Consider the following 14408-nt stretch of genomic DNA (forward strand, 5'->3'; position numbering starts at 1 on the left):
CACCCCTGGCAGGGCTCCTGGGGGCGTTTAACCTGGTAGGGCAAATAGCAGGGCCCCAGAAGACACTGTCCCTGTAAGACCCGTGGGGGCAGTTTTTTTTACACTATTAGAACAATGAGAGGAGATATAACGTTAAATAAATACACTGCCCATCGCATTTCCAGTATATTAGCACCATGAACAATGTAAAGGAGAATAAATATCCAACAGCAAAACATAAGTTGGGGTGTTGTGCTGACTGACTGCTCTGTTCTCCTATTGGCTGTTATTTGGTGGATTTACATTTTAGTCCACCAATCATAGTTAAGTAAGGAACTGCTGGACATATGCAATATGTACGACACCACGACCAAGCAAGCTATTGAGCTCCTGGGAGGGGGCGCCATTTGTCGGGCCACTGGGGACGCCACCGCCGATGGGAGAGCCCCATGGGCCGCCACTGTCCTTGGTAGGGACCCTGATGGCGCCGCTGCCCCTGTCAGGGCCCCTGTTGGCACCACTGTACCTGAGAGGGCCCCTGGAGGAGCCACCACCCCTGAGAGCTTTCCTGGGGGCACCAAAGCCCCTGGAAGCTCCGCTGGGGACACTGCAGTCACTGGGAGGCCCTCTGGACGCGCCACCGCCCATGGCAGGGCCCCTGGGGATACCACTGGCTCTTGGAGGTCCCCTTAAGGCGTCACCACCCCTGTCAGGGCCTTTGGAGGTACTTCTGTCATAGGCAGGGTACCTAGGGTGCCAATGCCCCTGGGCAGGCCATTGGGGGCGCCACCATCCTTGAGGGGGCCCTTGGAAGTTCCGCCGTCACTGGGAGGGCTGCTGCGGTCCCCGACACCCCTGGGAGGGTCCGTGGAAGCCCCGATGCATCTGGGAGGGCCCCTGGGGCACTACACCTGGTAAGGCATATGGCAGGGCCCCAGGGGGCACTGTCCCTGGGGGTAGTTGTTTCTGCACTATTTACAACAATTGGAGTATGACGATAAAAAAATAAATACACTGCCCATCGCATTTCCAGTATATTAGCACCAATAACAATGTAAAGGAGAATAAATATCCAACAGCAAAACATAAGTTGGGGTGTTGTGCTGACTGACTGCTCTGTTCTCCTATTGGCTGTTATTTGGTGGATTTACATTTTAGTCCACCAATCATAGTTAAGTAAGGAATTGCTGGACATATGCAATATGTATGACAACACGACCAACCAAGCTTTAAGACTCCTGAGAGGGGGCGCCTCTGGTAGGGCCACTGGCGGCGCCACCGCCCCTGGGAGGGCCCGTGGTGGAGCCACTGCCCCTGGCAGGGCTTCTGGTGGCACCGTTGTCCCTGCGAGGGTCCCTGTTGGCGCCACTGCACCTCAGAGAGTCTCTGAGGGCAGCAGCGCCCCTGGCAGGGCCCTTGGTGATATCACTGCCCCTGGCAAGGCCACTGTGGATGCAACCGCATCTGTGAGGTGCCCTGGGGGCGACGCTGTCCACGAGAGAGTCTCTAGAGACGCCATCCCCCCTGGGAGGGCCTCTGGAGGCATGACTACTGTTGGGAGGGCCCCTGGATTGCCCCTGAGGAAGCCACTGCCCCTAGGAGGGTTTTGGGGGGCGCCAACGCCCCTGAGAGGGCCCCTGGGGAACCCAATGTCCCTGGTAGGGCCCCTGGGACACTGCTGTCCCTTGGAGGGTACCTAGGGTGCAACTGTTCCTGGGCGGTCCCCTCCACCGCCCTTGACAGGGCTCCTAGAAGTTTCACCCCCACCCCCTGCTGGCCCCGACACCCCTGAGTGGGCCCCTGGGAGCGGGGACACCCCTGGCAGGGCTCCTGGGGGCGTTTAACCTGGTAGGGCAAATAGCAGGGCCCCAGAAGACACTGTCCCTGTAAGACCCATGGGGGCAGTTTTTTTTACACTATTAGAACAATGGGAGGAGATATAACGTTAAATAAATACACTGCCCATCGCATTTCCAGTATATTAGCACCATGAACAATGTAAAGGAGAATAAATATCCAACAGCAAAACATAAGTTGGGGTGTTGTGCTGACTGACTGCTCTGTTCTCCTATTGGCTGTTATTTGGTGGAATTCCATTTAAGTCCACCAATCATAGTTAAGTAAGGAACTGCTGGACATATGCAATATGTACGATACCACGACCAAACAAGCTATTGAGCTCCTGGGAGGGGGCGCCATTTGTAGGGCCACTGGGGACGCCACCGCCGCTGGGAGAGCCCCATGGGCCGCCACTCTCCTTGGGAGGGCCCCTGGAAGTTCCGCCGTCACTGGGAGGGCTGCTGGAGTCCCCGACACCCCTTGGAGGGTGGGTGGAAGCCACGATGCATCTGGGAGGGCCCCTGGGGCACTGCACCTGGTAAGGCATATGGCAGGGCCCCAGGGGGCACTGTCCCTATAGGGCCCCTGGGGGTAGTTGTTTCTACACTATTTAGAACAATGGGAGATATGACGTTAAATAAATACACTGCCCATCGCCTTTCCAGTATATTAGCACCAAGAACAATGTAAAGGAGAACAAACATCCAACAGCAAAACATAAGTTGGGGTGTTGTGCTGACTGACTGCTCTGTTCTCCTATTGGCTGTTATTTGGTGGATTTACATTTTAGTCCACCAATCATAGTTAAGTAATGAATTGCTGGATATATGCAATATGTACGACACCACGACCAAGCAAGCTATAAGACTCCTGGGAGGGGGCGCCTCTGGTAGGGCCACTGGTGACAAAACCGCCCCTGGGAGGGCCCCTGGGGGAGCCATTGCCCCTGGCAGGGATTCTGGTGGCACCATTGTCCCTGTGAGGGTCCCTGTTGGCGCCGCTGCATCTCAGAAGGCCTCTGGGGGCAGCACCGTCTCTGACAGGGCCCTTGTTGATGTCACTGCCCCTGGCAAAACCACTGTGGATGCCACCGCATCTAGGAGGTGCCCTAGGGGCGACGCTGTCCACGAGAGTGTCCCTAGAGACGCCATCCCCCCTGGGAGGGCCCCTGGATCATGACTACTCTTGGGAGGGCCCCTGGATTGCCCCTGTGGACGCCACTGCCCCTACGAGGGTTTTGGGGGGCGCCACCGCTTTAAGAGGGCCCCCCCCCTGGTAGGGCCCCTGGGACACTGCTGGGAGGGTACCCCAACTGCCCCTGGGCACACCACCTTGGGAGGGCTCCTGGAAGTGCCCCCCCCACTTGGGCCCCGACACCCCTGAGTGGGCCCCTGAGAGCGCCGACTCCCCTGGCAGGGCTCCTGGGGGCGTTTAACCCGGTAGGGCAAATAGCAGGAACCCAGGAGACACTGTCCCTGTAAGACCCGTGGGGGCAGTTTTTTTTTGCACTATTTAGAACAATGGGAGGCGATATGACGTTAAATAAACACACCGCCCATCGCATTTCCAGTATATTAGCACCATGAACAATGTAAAGGAGAATAAATATCCAACAGCAAAACATAAGTTGGGGTGTTGTGCTGACTGACTGCTCTGTTCTCCTATTGGCTGTTATTTGGTGGATTTCCATTTAAGTTCACCAATCATAGTTAAGTAAGGAACTGCCGGACATATGCAATATGTACGACACCACGACCAAGCAAGCTATTGAGCTCCTGGGAGGGGGCGCCATTTGTAGGGCCACTGGGGACGCCACCGCCGCTGGGAGAGCCCCATGGGCCGCCACTGTCCTTGGTAGGAACCCTGATGGTGCCGCTGTCCCTGTCAGGGCCCCTGTTGGCACCACTGTACCTGAGAGGGCCCCTGGAGGAGCCACCACCCCTGAGAGCTTTCCTGGGGGCACCAAAGCCCCTGGAAGCTCCGCTGGGGACACTGCAGTCACTGGGAGGCCCTCTGGACGCGCCACCGCCCATGGCAGGGCCCCTGGGGATACCACTGGCTCTTGGAGGTCCCCTTAAGGCGTCACCACCCCTGTCAGGGCCTTTGGAGGTACTTCTGTCATAGGCAGGGTACCTAGGGTGCCAATGCCCCTGGGCAGGCCATTGGGGGCGCCACCATCCTTGAGAGGGCCCTTGGAAGTTCCGCCGTCACTGGGAGGGCTGCTGTGGTCCCCGACACCCCTGGGAGGGTCCGTGGAAGCCCCGATGCATCTGGGAGGGCCCCTGGGGCACTACACCTGGTAAGGCATATGGCAGGGCCCCAGGGGGCACTGTCCCTGGGGGTAGTTGTTTCTGCACTATTTACAACAATTGGAGTATGACGATAAAAAAATAAATACACTGCCCATCGCATTTCCAGTATATTAGCACCAATAACAATGTAAAGGAGAATAAATATCCAACAGCAAAACATAAGTTGGGGTGTTGTGCTGACTGACTGCTCTGTTCTCCTATTGGCTGTTATTTGGTGGATTTACATTTTAGTCCACCAATCATAGTTAAGTAAGGAATTGCTGGACATATGCAATATGTATGACAACACGACCAACCAAGCTTTAAGACTCCTGAGAGGGGGCGCCTCTGGTAGGGCCACTGGCGGCGCCACCGCCCCTGGGAGGGCCCTGGTGGAGCCACTGCCCCTGGCAGGGCTTCTGGTGGCACCGTTGTCCCTGTGAGGGTCCCTGTTGGCGCCACTGCACCTCAGAGAGTCTCTGAGGGCAGCAGCGCCCCTGGCAGGGCCCTTGGTGATGTCACTGCCCCTGGCAAGGCCACTGTGGATGCCACCGCATCTGTGAGGTGCCCTGGGGCGACGCTGTCCACGAGAGAGTCTCTAGAGACGCCATCCCCCCTGGGAGGGCCTCTGGAGGAATGACTACTGTTGGGAGGGCCCCTGGATTGCCCCTGAGAAAGCCACTGCCCCTAGGAGGGTTTTGGGGGGCGCCAACGCCCCTGAGAGGGCCCCTGGGGAACCCAATGTCCCTGGTAGGGCCCCTGGGACACTACTGTCCCTTGGAGGGTACCTAGGGTGCAACTGCCCCTGGGCGGTCCCCTCCACCGCCCTTGACAGGGCTCTTAGAAGTTTCACCCCCACCCCCTGCTGGCCCCGACACCCCTGAGTGGGCCCCTGGGAGCGCGGACACCCCTGGCAGGGCTCCTGGGGGCGTTTAACCTGGTAGGGCAAATAGCAGGGCCCCAGAAGACACTGTCCCTGTAAGACCCGTGGGGGCAGTTTTTTTTACACTATTAGAACAATGGGAGGAGATATAACGTTAAATAAATACACTGCCCATCGCATTTCCAGTATATTAGCACCATGAACAATGTAAAGGAGAATAAATATCCAACAGCAAAACATAAGTTGGGGTGTTGTGCTGACTGACTGCTCTGTTCTCCTATTGGCTGTTTTTGGTGGAATTCCATTTAAGTCCACCAATCATAGTTAAGTAAGGAATTGCCGGACATATGCAATATGTACGACACCACGACCAAACAAGCTATAAGACTCCTGGGAGGGGGCGCCTCTGGTAGGGCCACTGGTGACAAAACCGCCCCTAGGAGGGCCCCTGGGGGAGCCATTGCCCCTGGCAGGGATTCTGGTGGTACCGTTGTCCCTGTGAGGGTCCCTGTTGCCGCCACTGCACCTCAGAAGGCCTCTGGGGGCAGCACCGTCTCTGACAGGGCCCTTGGTGATGTCACTGCCCTTGGCAAGACCACTGTGGATGCCACCGCATCTGGGAGGTACCCTGGGGGCGACGCTGTCCACGAGAGAGTCCCTAGAGACGCCATCCCCCCTTGGAGGGCCCCTCGAGGCATGACTACTCTTGGGAGGGCCCCTGGATTGCCCCTGTGGACGCCACTGCCCCTACGAGGGTTTTGGGGGGCGCCACCGCTTTAAGAGGGCCCTGCGGAATCCAATGTCCTTGGTAGGGCCCCTGGGACACTGCTGTTCCTTGGAGGGTACCTAAGGCGCAACTGCCCCTGGGCAGCCCCCTCCACCACCCTTGGGAGGGCTCCTGGAAGTTTCACCTTCCCCCCCCCCCACTTGCTGGCCCCGACACCCCTGAGTGGGCCCCTGAGAGCGCCGACTCCCCTGGCAGGGCTCCTGGGGGCGTTTAACCCGGTAGGGCAAATAGCAGGAACCCAGGAGACACTGTCCCTGTAAGACCCGTGGGGGAGTTTTTTCTTGCACTATTTAGAACAATGAGAGGAGATATGACGTTAAATAAACACACCGCCTATCGCATTTCCAGTATATTAGCACCATGAACAATATAAAGGAGAATAAATATCCAACAGCAAAACATAAGTTGGGGTGTTGTGCTGACTGACTGCTCTGTTCTCCTGACATTACAGATTGCGGATTTACATTTAGTCCTCACCAAATCAGGAAGAAGTGGGTGAAATTGCTTGACAAGTAACAAGGTGGCGACAACACGACCAAACTGCTTTAAGGACTCCTTGAGAGGGGCGCCCTGGTAGGGCCACTGGCGGCGTGCCACTGCCTTGGGAGGCCCGGGTGGTGGTCACTGTCCCTGGCAGGGCTTCTTGGTGGCACCCGTTGTCCCTGCATCTTGCTGAAAGCACTGCACCTCAGAGAGTCTCTGAGGGGCAGTGGCAGCATGGCAGGGCCCTGGGTGATATCACTGCCCGCAAGGCCACTGTGGATGCCACCGCATCTTAGGTGCCCTGGGTAAGCGACGCCGGTTCACGAGAGTTCTGAGACGCCAGTCCCCTGGTGCCCTGGAGGTGGCTTTAACTGGGTTGGGAGGGCCCCTGGATTGCCCCTGAGGAAGCCACTGCCCCTAGGAGGGTTTTGGGGGGCGCCAACGCCCCTGAGAGGGCCCCTGGGGAACCCAATGTCCCTGGTAGGGCCCCTGGGACACTGCTGTCCCTTGGAGGGTACCTAGGGTGCAACTGTCCCTGGGCGGTCCCCTCCACCGCCCTTGACAGGGCTCCTAGAAGTTTCACCCCCACCCCCTGCTGGCCCCGACACCCCTGAGTGGGCCCCTGGGAGCGCGGACACCCCTGGCAGGGCTCCTGGGGGCGTTTAACCTGGTAGGGCAAATAGCAGGGCCCCAGAAGACACTGTCCCTGTAAGACCCGTGGGGGCAGTTTTTTTTACACTATTAGAACAATGAGAGGAGATATAACGTTAAATAAATACACTGCCCATCGCATTTCCAGTATATTAGCACCATGAACAATGTAAAGGAGAATAAATATCCAACAGCAAAACATAAGTTGGGGTGTTGTGCTGACTGACTGCTCTGTTCTCCTATTGGCTGTTATTTGGTGGATTTCTATTTAAGTCCACCAATCATAGTTAAGTAAGGAATTGCCGGACATATGCAATATGTACGACACCACGACCAAGCAAGCTATTGAGCTCCTGGGAGGGGGCGCCATTTGTAGGGCCACTGGGGACGCCACCGCCGCTGGGAGAGCCCCATGGGCCGCCACTGTCCTTGGTAGGGCCCCTAATGGGCCGCAGCCCTGTCAGGGCCCCTGTTGGCACCACTGTACCTGAGAGGGCCCTGGAGAGCCACCACCCCTGAGAGCTTTCCTGGGGGCACCAAAGCCCCTGGAAGCTCCCCTGGGAACACTGCAGTCACTGGGAGGCCCTGTGGACGCTCACCGCCCATGGCAGGACCCCTGGGATACCACTGGCTCTTGGAGGTCCCCTTAGGCGCCACCGCCCCTGTCAGGGCCTTGGAGGCACTCTGTCATAGGCAGGGTACCTAGGTTGCCAATGCCCTTGGGAGGCCATTGGGGGCGCCACCATCCTTGGGAGGGCCCCTGGAAGTTCCGCCGTCACTGGGAGGGCTGCTACCCCGACACCCCTGGAGGGTCCGTGGAAGCCCGATGCATCTGGGAGGGCCCCTGGGGCACTGCACCTGGTAAGGCATATGGCAGGGCCCCAGGGGGCACTGTCCCTGGGGGTAGTTGTTTCTGCACTATTTAGAACAATGGGAGTATGACGTTAAATAAATACACTGCCCATCGCATTTCCAGTATATTAGCACCAAGAACAATGTAAAGGAGAACAAATATCCAACAGCAAAACATAAGTTGGGGTGTTGTGCTGACTGACTGCTCTGTTCTCCTATTGGCTGTTATTTGGTGGATTTACATTTTAGTCCACCAATCATAGTTAAGTAAGGAATTGCTGGATATATGCAATATGTACGACACCACGACCAACCAAGCTATAAGACTCCTGGGAGGGGGCGCCTCTGGTAGGGCCACTGGTGACAAAACCGCCCGCCCCTGGGAGGGCCCCTGGGGGAGCCATTGCCCCTGGCAGGGATTCTGGTGGCACCATTGTCCCTGTGAGGGTCCCTGTTGGCGCCACTGCATCTCAGAAGGCCTCTGGGGGCAGCACCGTCTCTGACAGGGCCCTTGTTGATGTCACTGCCCCTGGCAAAACCACTGTGGATGCCACCGCATCTAGGAGGTGCCCTAGGGGCGACGCTGTCCACGAGAGTGTCCCTAGAGACGCCATCCCCCCTGGGAGGGCCCCTGGATCATGACTACTCTTGGGAGGGCCCCTGGATTGCCCCTGTGGACGCCACTGCCCCTACGAGGGTTTTGGGGGGCGCCACCGCTTTAAGAGGGCCCCTGGGGAATCCAATGTCCCTGGTAGGGCCCCTGGGACACTGCTGTTCCTTGGAGGGTACCTAAGGCGCAACTGCCCCTGGGCAGCCCCCTCCACCACCCTTGGGAGGGCTCCTGGAAGTTTCAACTTCCCCCCCCGCCCCCCCCCACTTGCTGGCCCCGACACCCCTGAGTGGGCCCCTGAGAGCGCCGACTCCCCTGGCAGGGCTCCTGGGGGCGTTTAACCCGGTAGGGCAAATAGCAGGAACCCAGGAGACACTGTCCCTGTAAGACCCGTGGGGGCAGTTTTTTTTTGCACTATTTAGAACAATGGGAGGCGATATGACGTTAAATAAACACACCGCCCATCGCATTTCCAGTATATTAGCACCATGAACAATGTAAAGGAGAATAAATATCCAACAGCAAAACATAAGTTGGGGTGTTGTGCTGACTGACTGCTCTGTTCTCCTATTGGCTGATATTTGGTGGATTTACATTTTAGTCCACCAATCATAGTTAAGTAAGGAATTGCTGGACATATGCAATATGTATGACAACACGACCAACCAAGCTTTAAGACTCCTGAGAGGGGGCGCCTCTGGTAGGGCCACTGGCGGCGCCACCGCCCCTGGGAGGGCCCGTGGTGGAGCCACTGTCCCTGGCAGGGCTTCTGGTGGCACCGTTGTCCCTGCGAGGGTCCCTGTTGGCGCCACTGCACCTCAGAGAGTCTCTGAGGGCAGCAGCGCCCCTGGCAGGGCCCTTGGTGATATCACTGCCCCTGGCAAGGCCACTGTGGATGCAACCGCATCTGTGAGGTGCCCTGGGGGCGACGCTGTCCACGAGAGAGTCTCTAGAGACGCCATCCCCCCTGGGAGGGCCTCTGGAGGCATGACTACTGTTGGGAGGGCCCCTGGATTGCCCCTGAGGAAGCCACTGCCCCTAGGAGGGTTTTGGGGGGCGCCAACGCCCCTGAGAGGGCCCCTGGGGAACCCAATGTCCCTGGTAGGGCCCCTGGGACACTGCTGTCCCTTGGAGGGTACCTAGGGTGCAACTGTTCCTGGGCGGTCCCCTCCACCGCCCTTGACAGGGCTCCTAGAAGTTTCACCCCCACCCCCTGCTGGCCCCGACACCCCTGAGTGGGCCCCTGGGAGCGGGGACACCCCTGGCAGGGCTCCTGGGGGCGTTTAACCTGGTAGGGCAAATAGCAGGGCCCCAGAAGACACTGTCCCTGTAAGACCCATGGGGGCAGTTTTTTTTACACTATTAGAACAATGGGAGGAGATATAACGTTAAATAAATACACTGCCCATCGCATTTCCAGTATATTAGCACCATGAACAATGTAAAGGAGAATAAATATCCAACAGCAAAACATAAGTTGGGGTGTTGTGCTGACTGACTGCTCTGTTCTCCTATTGGCTGTTATTTGGTGGAATTCCATTTAAGTCCACCAATCATAGTTAAGTAAGGAACTGCTGGACATATGCAATATGTACGATACCACGACCAAACAAGCTATTGAGCTCCTGGGAGGGGGCGCCATTTGTAGGGCCACTGGGGACGCCACCGCCGCTGGGAGAGCCCCATGGGCCGCCACTCTCCTTGGGAGGGCCCCTGGAAGTTCCGCCGTCACTGGGAGGGCTGCTGGAGTCCCCGACACCCCTTGGAGGGTGGGTGGAAGCCACGATGCATCTGGGAGGGCCCCTGGGGCACTGCACCTGGTAAGGCATATGGCAGGGCCCCAGGGGGCACTGTCCCTATAGGGCCCCTGGGGGTAGTTGTTTCTACACTATTTAGAACAATGGGAGATATGACGTTAAATAAATACACTGCCCATCGCCTTTCCAGTATATTAGCACCAAGAACAATGTAAAGGAGAACAAACATCCAACAGCAAAACATAAGTTGGGGTGTTGTGCTGACTGACTGCTCTGTTCTCCTATTGGCTGTTATTTGGTGGATTTACATTTTAGTCCACCAATCATAGTTAAGTAATGAATTGCTGGATATATGCAATATGTACGACACCACGACCAAGCAAGCTATAAGACTCCTGGGAGGGGGCGCCTCTGGTAGGGCCACTGGTGACAAAACCGCCCCTGGGAGGGCCCCTGGGGGAGCCATTGCCCCTGGCAGGGATTCTGGTGGCACCATTGTCCCTGTGAGGGTCCCTGTTGGCGCCGCTGCATCTCAGAAGGCCTCTGGGGGCAGCACCGTCTCTGACAGGGCCCTTGTTGATGTCACTGCCCCTGGCAAAACCACTGTGGATGCCACCGCATCTAGGAGGTGCCCTAGGGGCGACGCTGTCCACGAGAGTGTCCCTAGAGACGCCATCCCCCCTGGGAGGGCCCCTGGATCATGACTACTCTTGGGAGGGCCCCTGGATTGCCCCTGTGGACGCCACTGCCCCTACGAGGGTTTTGGGGGGCGCCACCGCTTTAAGAGGGCCCCTGGGGAATCCAATGTCCCTGGTAGGGCCCCTGGGACACTGCTGTTCCTTGGAGGGTACCTAAGGCGCAACTGCCCCTGGGCAGCCCCCTCCACCACCCTTGGGAGGGCTCCTGGAAGTTTCAACTTCCCCCCCCGCCCCCCCCCACTTGCTGGCCCCGACACCCCTGAGTGGGCCCCTGAGAGCGCCGACTCCCCTGGCAGGGCTCCTAGGGGCGTTTAACCCGGTAGGGCAAATAGCAGGAACCCAGGAGACACTGTCCCTGTAAGACCCGTGGGGGCAGTTTTTTTTTGCACTATTTAGAACAATGGGAGGCGATATGACGTTAAATAAACACACCACCGCCCATCGCATTTCCAGTATATTAGCACCATGAACAATGTAAAGGAGAATAAATATCCAACAGCAAAACATAAGTTGGGGTGTTGTGCTGACTGACTGCTCTGTTCTCCTATTGGCTGTTATTTGGTGGATTTCCATTTAAGTTCACCAATCATAGTTAAGTAAGGAACTGCCGGACATATGCAATATGTACGACACCACGACCAAGCAAGCTATTGAGCTCCTGGGAGGGGGCGCCATTTGTAGGGCCACTGGGGACGCCACCGCCGCTGGGAGAGCCCCATGGGCCGCCACTGTCCTTGGTAGGAACCCTGATGGTGCCGCTGTCCCTGTCAGGGCCCCTGTTGGCACCACTGTACCTGAGAGGGCCCCTGGAGGAGCCACCACCCCTGAGAGCTTTCCTGGGGGCACCAAAGCCCCTGGAAGCTCCGCTGGGGACACTGCAGTCACTGGGAGGCCCTCTGGACGCGCCACCGCCCATGGCAGGGCCCCTGGGGATACCACTGGCTCTTGGAGGTCCCCTTAAGGCGTCACCACCCCTGTCAGGGCCTTTGGAGGTACTTCTGTCATAGGCAGGGTACCTAGGGTGCCAATGCCCCTGGGCAGGCCATTGGGGGCGCCACCATCCTTGAGAGGGCCCTTGGAAGTTCCGCCGTCACTGGGAGGGCTGCTGTGGTCCCCGACACCCCTGGGAGGGTCCGTGGAAGCCCCGATGCATCTGGGAGGGCCCCTGGGGCACTACACCTGGTAAGGCATATGGCAGGGCCCCAGGGGGCACTGTCCCTGGGGGTAGTTGTTTCTGCACTATTTACAACAATTGGAGTATGACGATAAAAAAATAAATACACTGCCCATCGCATTTCCAGTATATTAGCACCAATAACAATGTAAAGGAGAATAAATATCCAACAGCAAAACATAAGTTGGGGTGTTGTGCTGACTGACTGCTCTGTTCTCCTATTGGCTGTTATTTGGTGGATTTACATTTTAGTCCACCAATCATAGTTAAGTAAGGAATTGCTGGACATATGCAATATGTATGACAACACGACCAACCAAGCTTTAAGACTCCTGAGAGGGGGCGCCTCTGGTAGGGCCACTGGCGGCGCCACCGCCCCTGGGAGGGCCCGTGGTGGAGCCACTGCCCCTGGCAGGGCTTCTGGTGGCACCGTTGTCCCTGCGAGGGTCCCTGTTGGCGCCACTGCACCTCAGAGAGTCTCTGAGGGCAGCAGCGCCCCTGGCAGGGCCCTTGGTGATATCACTGCCCCTGGCAAGGCCACTGTCGATGCCACCGCATCTGTGAGGTGCCCTGGGGGCGAGGCTGTCCACGAGAGAGTCTCTAGAGACGCCATCCCCCCTGGGAGGGCCTCTGGAGGCATGACTACTGTTGGGAGGGCCCCTGGATTGCCCCTGAGGAAGCCACTGCCCCTAGGAGGGTTTTTGGGGGCGCCAACGCCCCTGAGAGGGCCCCTGGGGAACCCAATGTCCCTGGTAGGGCCCCTGGGACACTGCTGTCCCTTGGAGGGTACCTAGGGTGCAACTGTCCCTGGGCGGTCCCCTCCACCGCCCTTGACAGGGCTCCTAGAAGTTTCACCCCCACCCCCTGCTGGCCCCGACACCCCTGAGTGGGCCCCTGGGAGCGCGGACACTCCTGGCAGGGCTCCTGGGGGCGTTTAACCTGGTAGGGCAAATAGCAGGGCCCCAGAAGACACTGTCCCTGTAAGACCCATGGGGGCAGTTTTTTTTACACTATTAGAACAATGGGAGGAGATATAACGTTAAATAAATACACTGCCCATCGCATTTCCAGTATATTAGCACCAAGAACAATGTAAAGGAGAACAAACATCCAACAGCAAAACATAAGTTGGGGTGTTGTACTGACTGACTGCTCTGTTCTCCTATTGGCTGTTATTTGGTGGATTTACATTTTAGTCCACCAATCATAGTTAAGTAAGGAATTGCTGGATATATGCAATATGTACGACACCACGACCAAGCAAGCTATAAGACTCCTGGGAGGGGGCGCCTCTGGTAGGGCCACTGGTGACAAAACCGCCCCTGGGAGGGCCCCTGGGGGAGCCATTGCCCCTGGCAGGGATTCTGGTGGCACCATTGTCCCTGTGAGGGTCCCTGTTGGCGCCACTGCATCTCAGAAGGCCTCAAGGGGCAGCACCGTCTCTGACAGGGCCCTTGTTGATGTCACTGCCCCTGGCAAAACCACTGTGGATGCCACCGCATCTAGGAGGTGCCCTAGGGGCGACGCTGTCCACGAGAGTGTCCCTAGAGACGCCATCCCCCCTGGGAGGGCCCCTGGATCATGACTACTCTTGGGAGGGCCCCTGGATTGCCCCTGTGGACGCCACTGCCCCTACGAGGGTTTTGGGGGGCGCCACCGCTTTAAGAGGGCCCCTGGGGAATCCAATGTCCCTGGTAGGGCCCCTGGGACACTGCTGTTCCTTGGAGGGTACCTAAGGCGCAACTGCCCCTGGGCAGCCCCCTCCACCACCCTTGGGAGGGCTCCTGGAAGTTTCAACTTCCCCCCCGCCCCCCCCACTTGCTGGCCCCGACACCCCTGAGTGGGCCCCTGAGAGCGCCGACTCCCCTGGCAGGGCTCCTAGGGGCGTTTAACCCGGTAGGGCAAATAGCAGGAACCCAGGAGACACTGTCCCTGTAAGACCCGTGGGGGCAGTTTTTTTTTGCACTATTTAGAACAATGGGAGGCGATATGACGTTAAATAAACACACCGCCCATCGCATTTCCAGTATATTAGCACCATGAACAATGTAAAGGAGAAGAAATATCCAACAGCAAAACATAAGTTGGGGTGTTGTGCTGACTGACTGCTCTGTTCTCCTATTGGCTGATAGTTGGTGGATTTACATTTTAGTCCACCAATCATAGTTAAGTAAGGAATTGCTGGACATATGCAATATGTATGACAACACGACCAACCAAGCTTTAAGACTCCTGAGAGGGGGCGCCTCTGGTAGGGCCACTGGCGGCGCCACCGCCCCTGGGAGGGCCCGTGGTGGAGCCACTGTCCCTAGCAGGGCTTCTGGTGGCACCGTTGTCCCTGCGAGGGTCCCTGTTGGCGCCACTGCACCTCAGAGAGTCTCTGAGGGCAGCAGCGCCCCTGGCA

At 57.6% G+C, this 14408-nt stretch overlaps 2 protein-coding genes across 2 annotated transcripts; both read left to right on the plus strand.

The window, feature by feature from the left end:
- The first annotated feature begins 460 nt into the window (after positions 1–460).
- On the plus strand, positions 461–1679 carry LOC121870320 (MAGE-like protein 2). The gene is made up of 2 exons (XM_042372103.1): positions 461–703; positions 1359–1679. The coding sequence occupies exons 1-2, from the start codon at positions 461–463 to the stop codon at positions 1677–1679; spliced, it is 564 nt and encodes a 187-aa protein (XP_042228037.1).
- A 9900-nt stretch (positions 1680–11579) lies between these two features.
- LOC121870321 (tetra-peptide repeat homeobox protein 1-like) lies at positions 11580–12798 on the plus strand. Its single transcript, XM_042372104.1, has 2 exons — positions 11580–11822; positions 12478–12798. Exons 1-2 carry the CDS (start codon positions 11580–11582, stop codon positions 12796–12798), a joined length of 564 nt encoding a protein of 187 aa, XP_042228038.1.
- The last annotated feature ends 1610 nt before the right edge of the window (positions 12799–14408 follow it).

The sequence above is a fragment of the Homarus americanus genome, unplaced genomic scaffold, assembly GCF_018991925.1.
Source record: "Homarus americanus isolate GMGI-L3 unplaced genomic scaffold, GMGI_Hamer_2.0 scaffold40856, whole genome shotgun sequence".
In the NCBI taxonomy this organism is placed as follows: Eukaryota; Metazoa; Arthropoda; class Malacostraca; order Decapoda; family Nephropidae; genus Homarus; species Homarus americanus.